The sequence below is a fragment of the Canis lupus genome, chromosome 8, assembly GCF_011100685.1.
Source record: "Canis lupus familiaris isolate Mischka breed German Shepherd chromosome 8, alternate assembly UU_Cfam_GSD_1.0, whole genome shotgun sequence".
NCBI classification, from domain to species: domain Eukaryota; kingdom Metazoa; phylum Chordata; class Mammalia; order Carnivora; family Canidae; genus Canis; species Canis lupus.
This window is the reverse complement of record NC_049229.1, coordinates 38,742,014-38,758,091: the sequence shown is the minus strand read 5'-3', so window position 1 is coordinate 38,758,091 and position 16,078 is coordinate 38,742,014. Positions and strand designations below refer to the sequence as shown.

At 35.5% G+C, this 16,078-nt stretch overlaps 1 protein-coding gene across 4 annotated transcripts in view; it reads right to left on the bottom strand.

Moving 5' to 3' along the window:
* Positions 1-16,078, bottom strand: part of SYNE2 (spectrin repeat containing nuclear envelope protein 2) — a 268,443-nt gene that overhangs the window by 160,989 nt on the left and 91,376 nt on the right. For all 4 annotated transcript variants that reach the window (XM_038544908.1, XM_038544909.1, XM_038544910.1 and 1 more), the window contains exons 32-43: positions 15,298-15,456; positions 14,482-14,643; positions 12,319-12,420; positions 10,806-11,006; positions 10,287-10,458; positions 9,425-9,537; positions 7,842-8,044; positions 7,269-7,388; positions 6,880-7,171; positions 5,539-5,690; positions 3,927-4,236; positions 2,089-2,253 (exon numbers count right to left, since the gene is read on the bottom strand). In XM_038544908.1, coding sequence (XP_038400836.1) covers positions 2,089-2,253; positions 3,927-4,236; positions 5,539-5,690; positions 6,880-7,171; positions 7,269-7,388; positions 7,842-8,044; positions 9,425-9,537; positions 10,287-10,458; positions 10,806-11,006; positions 12,319-12,420; positions 14,482-14,643; positions 15,298-15,456 — 2,151 coding nt within the window. The remainder of the gene's footprint in view (positions 1-2,088; positions 2,254-3,926; positions 4,237-5,538; positions 5,691-6,879; positions 7,172-7,268; positions 7,389-7,841; positions 8,045-9,424; positions 9,538-10,286; positions 10,459-10,805; positions 11,007-12,318; positions 12,421-14,481; positions 14,644-15,297; positions 15,457-16,078) is intronic.

The window sequence follows — 16,078 nt, the reverse complement described above, 5'->3', positions numbered from 1 at the left end:
ACTAGGTGAACTATACAGTATTTGTTAGTCACTATCCTAATAGACTATACAGTATTCATCCATTCATTCATTCATTCATTCAACTAGCAGCAAATATTATGACAGGTTTTTTTCATCTTTAAAATTTTTCAAGTAATCTCTACACCCAATGTGGGGCTCAAACTCACAACCCCAAGATCAAGAATCATATGCTCCACCAACTGAGCTAGCCATGCACCCTTATTATGATAGGTTTTGAAGATACATAGATGAATAAAATATAGTTGTGTCAGGTTCCTCATAGAAGTAAACAGATAACTCTAAGAGTGAGAGAGACACAGAAATAAACAGACAATTGTAATAGAATGTGAAGAGATCTATGCTAACAAATATGCACAGGTCATTGAAATATATTAAGCTGGAAGAAGGGAGTTAGTTCCAGATCGCATTTTAGAATGGTCGGGGTGCAGCCATGGGGGCACTGCCATGGAGATGGTGGCAGGTTCAGGCAGAGAGCCCATTTGGAAATTAATGCAGGGGTATGTGAGGTGAGAGCCTGATCTAAAGAGGCAATAACAGGGGTCTTAGAGGAGGAATACATTTTATAGATATTCTAGAGATGAAAGAGACAGCACTTAGTCTCTGACTAGATTGAGGAGTCTGGGAAAGGACGGATAGCCAGGTTTCTGAGTGAAGCCTGGAGAGATGGTAGAGATATTCACAGAGTCAGAGGACACAGAAGAAAAAGCAGGCCTATTGGTTAAGGAGGTGAGAGATGGAGAAAGGGAAGTTGATGAGTTGTTTTATGGACATACTAAACTACAGATAAGTGTACAGCATCCAAATAGAGATGTCCAGCGGAATCAGAAGACCTGAGCTGTAGCCCCTACTCTGTTATGTCACCAAGGTGACCTTGTAAGTCCTTCATGTCTCTAGAACCTGGCTTACCAGATATAAAATGAGGCGCCTGAACTTAATGGCCTCTGAGATTCCTTCTACCTATAATAGAGGTTCTATGTTAATTTTTTAGGAGAAGCCTGAGCTGGGCTCATGTCTAACACCCAAACAGTTATCCATGCACCCAAACAGTGCCTTGGACATGATGAGCCCTTAACATCTGTCAAATGATCACTGTTAAAAAGGGAGGTAGCGCTGTCACAATCTCAGGCCATGGAGGAGAAGGTTTGCTTGATTCCCAGGTCCCAAAAAGAAAGAGATGAGGGAGCACTTGGCTGGCTCTGTGGAAGAGTATAAGACTTTTGATCACAGGGTTGTGAGTTTGAGCTCCATGTAGGGTGTAAAGATTACTTAAATAAGTTTAAAAACTGGAAGAAAAAAAAGAGAAAGAGATGAAGAATTCCCACACTTATGCCAGCAATGCTGCTCTGAGACTCACCCCACGGAATCTCCAGTTAAGGAGCTATCAAAGAAGTAGCTGAAAAAATGCTTTACTTTGTTTTCTTCTAGAAGACAGCTCTCAGGCTTGCTTATGTTGGCTAAGCAAAGAGTGAGAATCTAAGGAAGGTTTGTTTTTTTTTTGTTTTGTTTTGTTTTTGTTTTTTTGTTTTTTTTTAAGGAAGGTGTTTTAAGGATGTGGGTAAAAGGCTGTGATCCTCATTTTAAGAGGCTAGGTGCTGTTGGAGTGAGGAAGAAGATTTTGGAAGCTCTAACCTGGAGAGAGCTCTAATTTAGACCATGCATATAAAAATGAGGTAAAAATTATACAACTCCCATCCACCCTTGATAAAGAATGCAAAACTGAAGGATTTCCCCCCTTGGTCTTGTGGCATCAGATATATTTTTTGACTTCCCAGTAGTACCTCCTGGAATCACTGTGCTGTCTTTGAAACAAAGATCTCCAGGAGGTATAGACTGGTCATGGGTAGAGCTGTCTCTGATGGTCTGCAGTGCAGAAAAATGTTCAATTCAAATTATAAATGGACTTGGTCACTAAAGAATAACATTACCATTCTCTACAACTAGTCAGAACCTTAATTATCTTACTCTTCTGAAGAATAACTGGATTTCTGACTAAAGATGCAGATTTGTTCACTGTAAATAATATTGATTTTGTTTTGATGTCCATCATGTCCAGACACTATTTAATACCTGCAGTTTCTGCACTTTTTCCTCAACTGCTATTTGATCCACAGGCTTATCAGAAAAACTGGCAAATTCCTTGGAGATATCGTCCAATGCAGTATTCAGATCTGTGACGCAAACCTGGTATGAGTGGTGCTCTTGAACGTGACCTTCCAATTTTTGCACAGAATCCTAAAAATAAAACCATTGACAATTCACCAATTATGCCTCTGAATTTTCTCACTCAGAAAATAAATTGTTCACAAACACTTGTTTTATGAGTTTTCATCTAGAAACAGGAATAGGGCCATAAGTTGTCCAGAGTTCTTAAGTAAAGTTTTTAGTAGTTAAGGTATTTCAATGAAAAATCAACTCCTCCCCCCAAAAAATGGCTTATTGAAATCACATGTTTATCCCATGATTTTCTGCCTTCATTTCATTCCTGAAGACAATTTATTTCTTAAGAGGTTTACAAAACATAAACGCTTCAAATTATATCATCAAATCACAAATACCCATAATAAAGTGGCTCCCTTAATTATCCTTCTTAGTAAAACCAAATATCCACAGTTGGAAATGAGACTATATGAGATCAGCCTAACCTCACATTCCTTTCCTAAGAATTAAATTCAAACATTGTGTGTTAGGAAAAAGTAATCCTAACTCAAGAGCAAACCCATCTTCAAGTTCTATTCCTGAAATAAGAAAATAGGGTAGCCATATCTGATCAGGAAAGTAATAATTATTAAACTCAACAACTTACAGTCAAGTGAGTATCTCTTTACCTCTGCACATGTCCTAGAATCTGTATTAGCAGGATTTCTTATCCACATAATCCTTACATTTAATCTAACTTCCAGTATGCAAAGAATTATAGACAATTCTCATGAGAATATACTCCCTCATGGCAAGCTGACATTGATCTCTTAACTCTTTCACTGTAGACCACTCAAGAGAGGGAAACTGATGAGGTTTATACCAAATAATGAATGTACAGCTGACCCTGAACAGCGTGGCCTTGAACTGTATGAATCCACTTATGCACAGGTCTTTTGTAGTACAGTACTGTAAATGTATTTCCTCTTATGATCTTTTTAGTAACATTTTCTTTCCTTTACAATAAAGCTTACTTTATTGTAAGAATATAATTTGTAATGCATATAACATGCAAAATATGTGTTAATCGACTGTTTATGTTATCTGTAAGGCTTCCGGTCACCAGAAGGCTATCAGCAGTTAAGTTTTCAGAAAGTCAAAAGTGATACGCAAATTTTCAGTTGTAGGGGGGCTCAACACTCCTAGCCCCCACATTGTTTAAGGATCAGCTGTAAATTATTCCAAAGGATAGATGATGGATACATGGATGTATGGATCACTTTGACAGCATCACTTTCAGACAGATACTTAAAAACATCTGGGTGGCACAGTTGGTTAAAGATCCAACTCTTGGTTTTGGCTTCCATCATGAGATTGACCTCTGCATTGGCTCCCATCTCAGCAAGAAGTCTGCTTGATATTCTATCCCCCTGGCCCACCTCTGATCCCATGCACACATGTACTCTCTCTCTCTCTCTCAAATAAATAAATAAATCTTTTTAAAAATCTTAACCCTTTGACTACTGAAAAGGAGAACTTGGATGAGAAAAAATGTCATCATCAAACAATATGCAATGGATTCCTCTAGCACAAAACTGATGGATTGATTCCTCCATCCTTGAGGATTTAATATTTATATCTAAAAATGATAAATCAAATGTTAAAAGTTCTTGATTTTCCAAGAGAACAAAAAATCATTCCATATACAAATATGACAAAATCATGCATAATTATGACAGTCATTTAAAATTTCAATTTGACCATGTCACCTGTAGCTGTTGGAGGAGACTTTCGTGGAGATGCTTTATTTCCAGCCAAGGCTTTTCACTGAAGTTGGGATTTTTAGTGCACTCTAATAGGTAACTTCCTTGAGACTTTAACTCTTTTAGCAACGATGTCAAATCTTGTGCTTTCTGGAGGAATTTCTTATAAATTTTTAACTGGGCTTTCTTCTCCTGCAAACCATGTTGCAGAGCAAAGCCCGCTTCCTGTTGCTTTTTTAGTTCTGTGAGCATTAACCTCAGGTCCTCTTTGCTTTGCAAATATTTCTCTCCTTCTAGTCGAAGCTTTTCTTGATGGCTACGTTGAACAAACATTTTAGAAATGACGACTCTTAGCAAGTTGGAATGTGTTTCACATACTATAGGACAACATACATTATAATAAAAAACATTAAATAACAATAATGGGACGCCTGAGTGGCTCAGTGGTTGAGCATCTATGGCTCAGGGCATGATCCTGGAATCTCGGGATAGAATCCCACATCAGGCTTCCTGCATGGAGCCTGCTTCTCCCTCTGGCTATGTCTCTGCCTCTTTCTGTTGTGTCTCTCATGAATAAATAAATAAAAATTTAAAAATAAAATAACACTAACATAAATGATTCCCAAAGACTTTTTTGGCATTATGGAATTCTAGGTAGCATTAAGTTAAGCCCAGAAATCAAGACAGACGTTATTTGCAGTATTACTAAAAAAAACTTTTGTTCCATAATTCGACCCAAGAACAAACACTTACTAATTCAGATTCCAAACCATTATACTGATTATACCTAAATGGAATTATATAATCTTATATTTTTCTTTCTCATGTAAGGAAAATAAATAATCATTCAGTATATTGGTTTGTACTTTCTATAACTTAAATTTAGTTTTGATCTGTTTGTCTTCCTAGAAAAAATATAAAATTCCCATTTCCATTAAACAGTAAATGGGGCAGCCCCGGTGGCTCAGCGGTTTAGCACCGCCTTCAGCCCAGGGCCTGATCCTGGAGACCCAGGATCAAGTCCCACATCAGGTTCCCTGTATGGAGCCTGCTTCTCCCTCTGCCTGTGTCTCTGCCTCTCTCTCTCTCTCTCATGAATAAATAAATAATAAAATCTTTTAAAATAAATAAATAAACAGTAAATGTATCATTTGAGATGTCATATGAATTAAGAATTTTCACCAGAATTATGTCCACTGAATTCAGACAACATTTACAAGGTTTACACATTTAAGGATCTCTTAGAATATATTTTTAAAAGCATAATTATTCTACAGTAATACCATGCAGACACTGAAATTGTCTGGGGGAAGGGGTTTTTGGTAAGAAGCAGAGTGTTGAAAGTGGAATCATAGACAATGTTAATTTGTTACCAAGAATTCCATGTTTGATGAACCAGCCAAAGTAAACACTGCCATAGAGCTATGACTGTACTTCCTATCTGATCCAGAGAACTATTCATCTTCATTTCTGCCTCTGACATTGTGGATGCCCCTGACATTACCGACTTTTTCTCTCCAATAGATATTATATACAAATCCAGGAGGCAGACAAAACATACTTGTTATGGCTTCACTGTGCAATGAAAAGTCATGAAAGTAAAGGCATTGCCCTTTACCTTAGATATGTGTTGGCTAAATGGAGTGTGTTGTCCCATTGGTTCTTGATATCAGTAAGGGTCTTTGGAGCCAACGGAGCCTTGCTGCTCTCAGCCTGACTCATGATGGTCTGTATTTTAGCGTCCCCTTCAGGCTTTAGTAAAATGATTTCCTGAGTTAAATAAAAAAGATCGTAGAACCTCATTTGCGTAATATAGGGAAAGTACATATGATATCTTTTTATTTAGATTCTGATTGCAGAAATTTCAAAATTATCTTTTAATATGCCCAAAAGACAATATTTCCTTCACATTTATGGAATTGATTCTCAATAAATATTTTTCAGGTTGATGTCCTTGCATTTCTGCTCTCCTCTTGATTTTCAACTGCCTTCAAATAAGATATATGTCCAAAAGACCCAAACCCTCTTCCTATCCATTCCATTATTTATAGATAGAGGGTCAGGGTAACAACCCAAACACAACATTTTTATATACTCAAGATGAGACTTACAGCTTTCCACAGGAAAATGCAGTGCCCCATGTCAACTCTTATCCCTCCACCACTACATAATTAATTTCCATTCCCTGTTCTCCTTCCCTCCTTTGCTCTAAACAATCAAGTTCCTCCCTTATTGGAAATGCTACTTACTCCAGATTCACTTCCCCTGGAAAACCTTTCACATATAATCCCAATCACTTCAGTTAGCCTCATCAACCCTTATAGCTCACTGTTCATCACCATTTCCTCCTGCAATAATGTTTTGATTAATGTAATTTCAATCCTTCTGGGTTCCTTTTGAGCACATATGCTTCTGTCCCCTGTATTTTTTTTTTTTTGTCCCCTGTATTTTTAACTAGCCATGTCTATTGAATCTCTCCTTAGATAAAAAGTGGGCTGGAAGGAGCTGGAGGTTTCCCCTGCCCTCTGCAATTCCCTCAGCACCTAATAACCTTTATGAACCACATGGCACACTCGATATCTAATAACCTTTATGAACCATACATATTCACTTTGAAGAAGAGTTCCTCTCCAGCTCTGGCCTTGATAATGCTGATGCCTCTCTGTACTGACATATATTCTTTTTATATCCTAGCAAACTCCCACCACCATAGCCCCATAGGCACTGCCCTTACAAAGAGGATATGCCTTCTCTCTTCTGTCTGCTTTAAAATAATTTTAGATACATCACAGCCCTTCTATCTTGTAAGCTCAGTCACCTGAATGCTTCAACCATTCCACAATGATCCTGCTGCTTTCCATTAAGAAACAAATCTTTGCAGTTTTTCCTCTAAATCTTTTAAAAATTAGAGTTCACTCTGTTCACTTTGACCTCTGAAATTTAGTTTCCACAGTTATACCTTTATTTTTTGGATTCTTTCCTCAAGTGGCATTTTGCCTTCAGATGAATTCAAAACCATAAGGGACTCTTTAATCCCTGCTATCCAATGAATGACATCATGTGCAAGATCATTAAAGCTCTGGTCCTCTGTAGGAGGTAACTTATCCTCTTCATCAATTTCACATAATTGTCTCAAAAATGTCTGATATCTATCAATCAAGTGTGTTGATTCCATTATTATTTCTTCTTCTTCAGTGAGCCCATATTCCTTCAAAGAACTGTTCAACTGGGCCATAGATTCAAACTGTTCCCTGTAAATTCCAAACATTATTGAAAGTTTATAGCAGCCACAACATCATGTAAGAAACTGTGTTAGCAGAAAATAAATTCATACAAGATCAGCTATACCTCTTTCCAGCTACAGCTTCGCAAAAAAGCTCAGTTTTCTCTCCTGATTTTTCCATTTCTATCCATTTCTCTTCCTGACTTGTCAGCCACTTGCTCAGATTTCTGTGGTCATCCTGGAGTCTAAAAGGACATTACATATGTTAAAATATAAAATAAGCAAAAAGTGTTCTAAGAAGAGAAGGTTAGCATGAATTTTATAAGCTAATCAGGTTTTTACTACCTTTTTTTATTATTCTTTAGAGAAAAATTAATTTGTAACATTAAAATCTGAACAATACCAGCCTGCATTATAGTGGGATTCTATAAAGCAATGAGCTACACAAATGTATCATAAAAAGTAGGAAACAAACAGAAAACACTGTTGGACTCTCCCCTTAACTATTACCATTTTAGATAATTTAAAGAATTCTCTTGACTTCTATCTTCCTAGAGACAAACTTAGATTTGGAAATATGTATTTTATTTGTGAAATTTCTATGTATTGTATATCCTAATGCTAGCTGTACTGAGGCACTGAACACATAAAGGTACCATTAGAAAACATGTTATTTGAATATCACCTTTATTTCCTACCTCAGTAGCTGCTGCAAGTGGTCATTAAGCTCCTTTGCTTGGGTCTGGCAAATGGAGTCCATCTTTTCCAATTCAATTTCTTGATTTATAATCCAACTGTTAAGCTCCTTAACATGTGCTTTTGGTAGATGCTTCTTCACATGATTCAGTACAGTTCCCACCTGCTGTATTTTACTGCCTCTTCCTTCAAGAGTCAAGAAATCCTTAAGAAAGACAGAAACTCAATGATGCTCTACTGGCAAGTTGAAGCATGGCCTCTATCACTTTTCCAAGTCCGTATGTGGACATGCCACCTTTTAAACATCCACTAGAGGAAGAGCTATGTAAATACGGCTAACTTCAATGGCAAATGATCAAAAGATGATTTCTATTAGTTGTAGAATGTGTGTATACATCTGACTTATTGGAAATAGCATCAAGCAAAATAATGCAGGACCACCATGAAAGTCATTAGGAATAAGATTGGGAAAGCAGCATTTTTCTTTCCTCAGCTTCTAAATACTTACTCCCTTCTGCTAATCAACATGTAAAACTAAATACATGATTCTCTATCTAACTTTGTCCAAATCAGAATTTTATTTCAATGTTTATGTTTCAAGATTTGAGCATCAATTGCTAAGACTCATACAATGGGCAAAATTAAAGGCAAAAAATAAAAAAACTAAAAAAAAAAAAGTTGGAATTTAAACTAAAAAAGAGAGTAGAAAGGCAATTCTATCAATAAAGAACAGTATCATCAAAGCAAGGACTCAAACAGAGAACATTCAGCACTACTCAGAAGCTTGAGAGCATGACTAATCATCAACACTAAAGTACTAGATAATCTAGCCTAAAGTGATCAAGATTTAAGGATGCCATAAGCATTTTAAATGCCCCTATGCACATTACTTTTATTCTGGGCTGCCCTCTACTACACTTCAGCCAGCTGATTTAAAGTTCACTGAGATTTTTTTAAAGGAAATATTACTCAGAAAAAAACAATAAAAAGTCAAGAGACCTCTCTCTCAAGAAAGTAAAGGGATTTCAAAGTCCACATTAGATAAGACCTTTATTTTTTAACAAATATAATTTTAACTTGACTAGATTTACCAGTGAACACTAAGTCAAACAGCATCTTAGAATAGGTGTGAAAATAGACCTTGTTTAAGTCACTCTCACCCTTACCCAGTAAATATGGAGTTTCAAAATATTTGGGGAAAAGTCACTTGTTTGGAAACATTGTAGAGAAATTAGTAAGTCAAAGTAATTCTTTTTATTTATATTTTTTTTAAGAAAGAAAGAGAGAGAGAGCTCAAGTGGGGAGAGGGGAGAGGGAGAGAAAGAGGGAGACGGAGACAGAGAGAGAGAATCCTAAGCAGGCTCCACACCCAGCATGGAGCCCAATGTGGGGCTTAGTCCCACATCCCTGAGGTCATGACCTGAGCCCAAATCAAGCATGAAATGCTTAACCAACTGAGCTACCCAGGTGCCCCCAAAGTAATTATTTCATCTACTTAAATACAGTTCTTTGCCTCTAGTATTTTAGTTTCGATAAATTTTGATTAAGATTTATATATATACATATATATGTATATATATCTTACAGAAAGTTTTTGTAGCTTTTGTTCCACATTTTTTTTTGTTTCTGATGATTCAAAACACTCTTTAAGGTTCATTTTAATGTTGCCAAACCAGTCATTAAAGTTCTTGCACTGATCTGCAGGAAAAAAAAAAAAAAGAAATTGTATTCATTCAAGGGAGACTTGAGATACCTTGTTAAAGTGAGAGACTTTGAAACTTGCTTCCTGTGACATGGCTACTAGTCATTGTATAAAGTGGTAATAAGTTGAAACCCAATTTTGAAGATTCTGAAGAATAACTGTGGTATATTTCCTTCTTCATTTTTTTTTTAGCCTTTTTTTTTTTTTTTTTTTTTAAGGAGGTTCCATGCCCAGGATGGAGTCTAACACGGGGCATTGAACTCATGACCCTGAGATCAAGACCTGAGCTGAAATCAAGAGTCAGACATTTAACTACATCCCACAAGCACCCCAAATTGTAGTATATTTTCTATACCAAACCTCCTTTCCAAGCACATAGGAGATCCAAAGACACTTGCAGGGGCAGCCTGCTCACAGACAAATCCCCAGACTCACTCACCACAGTGAGCAGGTCAAATGTGAGGATGTCGGTGACCTTCTTTCATGAAATAAATATTTGGGGCTTGAAAGATATAGATGTTATTTATGACAGGCATAGATCAGTCAGTGCTTCCCCATGACAGATTTAGCTGAATGAATCCCAAATAAATAAATAAATAAATAAATAAATAAATAAATAAATCTCTTTCCTTAACTAGAATCTCTGCAACCATTTGTAAGTGAAGCTTAGACAAGCCTTCATGTTCACAATACTTATTGATACTTCCAGATTCCCAGAAACAATTAAGAGAAACATTGCACTCACCATTTAATAACTTAGAAAAGTGATCTTGCAAGACACTTTTTTTAGTATTAAATAAATCACTGACACTTTCATATTGCTTTTTTAATTCAGAGAGTTCAGGAGTCAGACAACCTATTTGATTCTCAAGTAACATCATACTGTGCTTTTGTTGTAGGATTTGCTGCTGTATCTCCTAAATACATAAACAAACAACCATTAAGTCTCAAAATGAGCTCAATTTACACAAACCATAATAGATCTCCATTGTTTTTTGTAAAAATCTAAATGATATTCTGTGGGGTGGATTCGCTTTATCTTAGCCAGTAAATGTATAACACAATGCAATTTAATATCAAATAATTACCATCCACAAAGCAATTCAAAGGTGATACTGCTAAATATACACAAATTGTTTTTCTGAGTTTTTCCCCTGACTCTCATTTTTTGGTAACTATTTTTATTAACCTCAAGAGGCCAAAGTCATCAGAGTTAAGTATGAAAATAAATCTGAATCGTAGGAGAGGAGAAACTGGGACATACCTCTAGTTTAGTAAAGATCTCTAAGCTGTCAGAAGGAGACAGCGCTTTTAAGAGGGACTCAGTCATTCCCATCTGGGTCTTGGCTTGGTCAAGATCCTCCCTTAGCTCAGCTGTGCTGCCACTGAGTGCAGAGCAGTTGGATTCTCCTATTAAATGCATTTTTACATTCTCCAGCTTGTTTAAAATGGAAGACTCCATGACCTGAAATCATGAGACATGTGGTAAGTCTGTAGGGGACTTTATTTAACTAGATTTTAAGACAACTGCATTGCTAGAGAGTGAGTTGATACTTTGCTTCATTTCAATGTGAAATTAATTCTTCATTGTTCTACATCACTGATACAATTCAAATCATTTAAAAAAGAATAACATGAGGGATGCCTGGGTGGCTCGGCAGTTGAGCATCTGCCTTCGGCTCAGGGCGTGATCAAGTCCCACATCGGGTTCCCTGCGTGGAGCCTGCTTCTCCCTCTGCCTGTGTCTCTGCCTCTCTCTGTGTGTCTCTCAATGAATAAATAAATAAAACCTTTAAAAATAAATAACTAATTAATTAAAAAAGAATAACATGAAAAACTTTGATTGACATCCTATCTTTTCCCAAAGGACTAATTTGAATCCTTCCCCTTTAAACAAGTTTTATCTAGCATATCAATTGAGGTGCCATCGCATGGCACTCATTTGAAAATATATAGTAAAAATTAAACAGCCAGCATTTACTGTTTATTATGTGCACAGCTTTGTGGTAAGCACTTTAGGTACAAAATACAGGATTTAGAATGTTAAATGATTTGCCCAAGATCACAAAGCTAGTAGGTGGCAAAGCCAAGACCTCACCACAAAGTCTGACTTTAGAGCTCTTCTTCAGCCACTATGCACTCTGATCTAAATAAAATTGTAACAAATCTCTTCACACAATAGAAAATCACAGTTGGGGCAATCTCCCTGCTTCCCCATGCAGCAATTAATAAACACAGAATCACTTGAGCCATATTCTCCTTCCTATGGCCAAAACACACTCCAGAGGAAACCCTTGTTACTTTACATAGAAGCATGGCAACATCTGTACCTCTACACAAGAGTCCTGGAAATAAGTGAAATGGGAATAAAACAATACAAAAATCATACCTATTCTAAACAGATATAATGAACTATGCCAACTATCAAAAATTTAGTTAGACAACATAGGAATTGAATAAAGGTGAACTAAATAATGATTCTAATTTTATTTTATTTTAAAGATTTAGAATTCTGGATTATGAACATTATTTTTTCTAAGATTTATTTATTTATCTGAGAGAGAGAGAGAGAGCATGCACAGGGGGAGAGGCAGAGGGGGAAGGAGAGAGAAACCCAGGCAGACACCCAGCTGAGTGCAAGTCCAACACAGGACTCACGACCCTGAGATGACGAGCTGAACCAAGAGTTGGACACTTAACCAACTGCACCCCCCAGGCATCCCGGAACATTACTTTAGAGGGCTTTAATTGCAACTTTTAAATAAAAATTCTCTTACCTGCAATTCAAGAGGCATTTCACTGCTTTGAAGGAGAAACTGTATTTTAGCCACTCTTTTAGAAAACTCTGAAGATTTTTGTTCATGGACTTGTAACTCTTCCTATAACAAATAATGTTAACAGAAAATATCTTTTTAGTTATACTTTATTTTCTGGGATCTATGATGACTATTACTATATACAGAAACTGAGAGAGCCTTTGAATTTCCCCAAATCACTTGTTTTTCGAAGGAGTCCTGAGAGTTATGAACCCAAGTGACTTTATGAGTCAGCGAAATGTTACAGCTGAGTGAAGCAGCCTAACTGTAAGACGACAGAGGGGGTCAGGCTTGTGCCACACAAGAATGTAATCCCTTCACACTGTATTTCCTAGATCTGTGCATACAAACTGTGCGGCCATATGTGCACACACGCGCACACACACACTGTTGGCAGAATCTGGCCCACAGGCTGGCAGTTTACAATCTTTAACTTCTTCACATTTTTGTTTTTATTTAAAGATGTTATTTATTTATTCATGAGAGACATGGAGAGAAAGGCAGAGAGAGAAGCAGGCTCCCTGCGGGGAGCCCAATGCAGGACTCAATCCCAGGACCTAAGCATCACAAGCTGAGCCAAAGGCAGACGCTCAACCATGAGCCACCCAGGCATCCTTAACTTCAAATTTTTAAACAACCTGCACTTCAAGGCATTAAGACTTATTCATTCACACTTAGCAAATCATAATATCTATCATCATACACAAGGAAATTCAAATCTCTACACATTTTTGAAAACCTTTTCCAAATGTATAAAAATGGATAAGTGAATTTAAAAATGGTTAAAATAATAAAGATTAGAGAAAAAATGAGACTGGAAGCATCAGTCTTGACATACTATAAAGCCTTCATGTACACATACATATTGTTTTCTATTATACTGAGCCAGATATAATTGCCAATATTTGATTATTTTCTGACCTACAAAGATAGAGATTTCATATTTCATATGATATTTTATATGATCCAAGTGAATAATATATAAATAAGCAATTAGAAAGAGCTCTTCCTAGGGTTAAAAGAGATAACTTGAAATCTTTGAAAATCATTAAAAAAATGGCAGGTTATGGTTTTAAAAACTAGTCTTTTTTGAAGCTCTATAAAGATTTTAATACTTGGCCTGGCATTTTTTTCTAATCTTTTGAAAGGAGAGGCTGCTTAATTCAAATTATGAAGATTGTCCATATTCATGATGTAGATCAGGGGTTAACAGTCTAAGGGCTGGCAGTCTTTTTTTATAAAGGAAGTTTTATTGGAACCCAGTTACTTTCAAGCATTTATGAATTGTCTATGACTGAATGCTTTCATGCTACAACAGCAGCATTAACCAGTTGTGACAGTGACCAAATGATCTACAAGCTTAAAATATTTACTATCTGATCTCTTAAGAAAAAGTCTGCCAATCTCTGGGACCTATAGTGACTCCCTGGGAACAATTATACGTTTTGGTAAGGCCTCTTCTAGGAGTTATTAACATTCTTTGTACCATAAATGCCTCTAATAGTCTGGTGAATCCTGTGGATCCTTTGCATAACAATGTTTTAAAAACAAAATAAGATAAATTATCTAGGATTATAACAGAAAACAATTTTACTGAGTTACAGTTATCAAAATATCAAAAATAATTTCTGCTATAGCAATATATATGTTTCTACATTACTATCTTAAATAAGAAGACCTAGAAGTGACGTTACTAAACACCATAATTTCAAACAGTGATAAAGGGTAACAGTTACAACCAGATAATGTTCAAAGATATCTACGATTTTCTTGATAACAAAGTCACATGTAATATTCATCCTACTATGTTTATTGACTGTATTTGTAATTGGAACCAATATTACATTTTGGTTAGACATTCATAAAAATAAAGATGCAATTTTTCCCAAATGAGGTCATTTTATTTACAAACACTTGGGGGTCTGTGAACCCCAAATTACTAACACCAGCTAACATCTTCCTACCTATCACAAAGGAAATAACAGAAAGGTCCCACTCAAGAGATAATGAAAGAAATAAAACATTTCTTTGTGATTTCTCTACTCTGGCTCCAGAAAGCAAGCTCAATATTAAACATCAACTGTGTACAAAAAGAGCATACATTTTATCTCTGTTACAAATTACCTTCAGCTTTTCTCTTTCTTCTTCAGCCACTTGATGTAATTCCATTTTTTGAAGGACCTTTTCAGTCCACTCATCGATGACATTTTTTAAGTTAAAAAGTTTGTCCCATAAAGCTAGGGCTCGACCAAGATTTTCACAATAGTCTTCTGTCTTCTCATTTATCTACCATAATTTAAAAAATAGAAAGAACACACTTAGTGGTAAAAAGTATGAAAACCATTGTTTCAAACACACTCTATTTTAAAATAAAAGTTTAGTTTACCTTTGTTTTTAAAATAATTTGCTTTAACTATCAACAACAACAAAAAAAGGTGCCTTAATGTATCACATAGTTCTTCCTTCCACAAAAAAACTTTGCTGCCACTTATAGGAAACTGAAAGTAATAGTTTTCCTAATTTCTAAACCACAATAAATTAAAGGTGCTTTTAAAACACAGAAGGAAATAGAATACGGACAAATTCTTAATTTGTAATTGGTAAAAATTTAATTATTACTCAACCAAAACCCTATTAAATAAATATATAGTTGGACATAAATATTCTGAATGATTTATATATTAGCTAGTTGAGTGTAAGCTTTTATATCTTAAAGAAGTTGAGTGTAAGCTTTTATATCTCAAAGGTTACAGACCCATTTGTTAGTGGCTTCTAACTCAGGGGGTGAAATTAATTCCTAGGTCATAAATTTTAGATTATTTGAACATTTTACAATGAACACTTTTGAATTTTATAATTAGAGAAAAAATACTAAAGATACAACAGAAAAGATCAATTTCCTATAAAATGAGATTTTTACTGAATTAAACTGTCACTCACATCAAGCCATCTATCCACAATAATATTAGCTTCTTTTTCAAAAGGAGGCTCTTCAAAAATTCTCATTTTATTTAGATGAAATTGTAGATTTCTGCAGATCTGGTTAATCTTGTCTACAACTTCTAAATGTTCATTAAATTCTTCTTTGACAATTTCAATCTGAAAAAAAGGCAACATGTTTTTGAAATATTTACATAGAAAAATTGGAAGAACCAAATTATATTATTGGCTAATCATAACAGAGTATTTCCTTCGTACATTATTCTTTTCTAAAGCAGGCTGTTATTTTCCTACTTTCTCAATAAAAAGTTTTTAGAATCCTAACCATCTGTTCTAACAAAATAATCTTACACTCAAATTTCTTCCCACTTGGCATGATGAAATAATTATAATAATCTAATATCATGTTTCTTGTCTATGTGAAATAACAGTCTACCAAAAAAAAGAAGCATCTTCACTCAATAGTATAAAAAATGGCAGTTCCTAGACTCCTCTAACAGGAATCGTCTTTGGAATGTTGAAGAAACTACATGCTCATCTGAATAAAACAGAACTTTAATACATGTTTAATACGACTTCAATTTTAGTCTCCCGTGATTGTAACTCCACATCATTTCTAACACGGAAGGGTGAAACACTACTTTATCAAAATGATTTTAAACTACAAAATAAAACCTGAATGTTGACTACTGTAATCTTCATGTTTCACTCAGCTTACCAGTCTTACCTGAGCATTTTAAACAATTACAGAAAATTTGAAAATAGATTTCTCCTAAGCAAA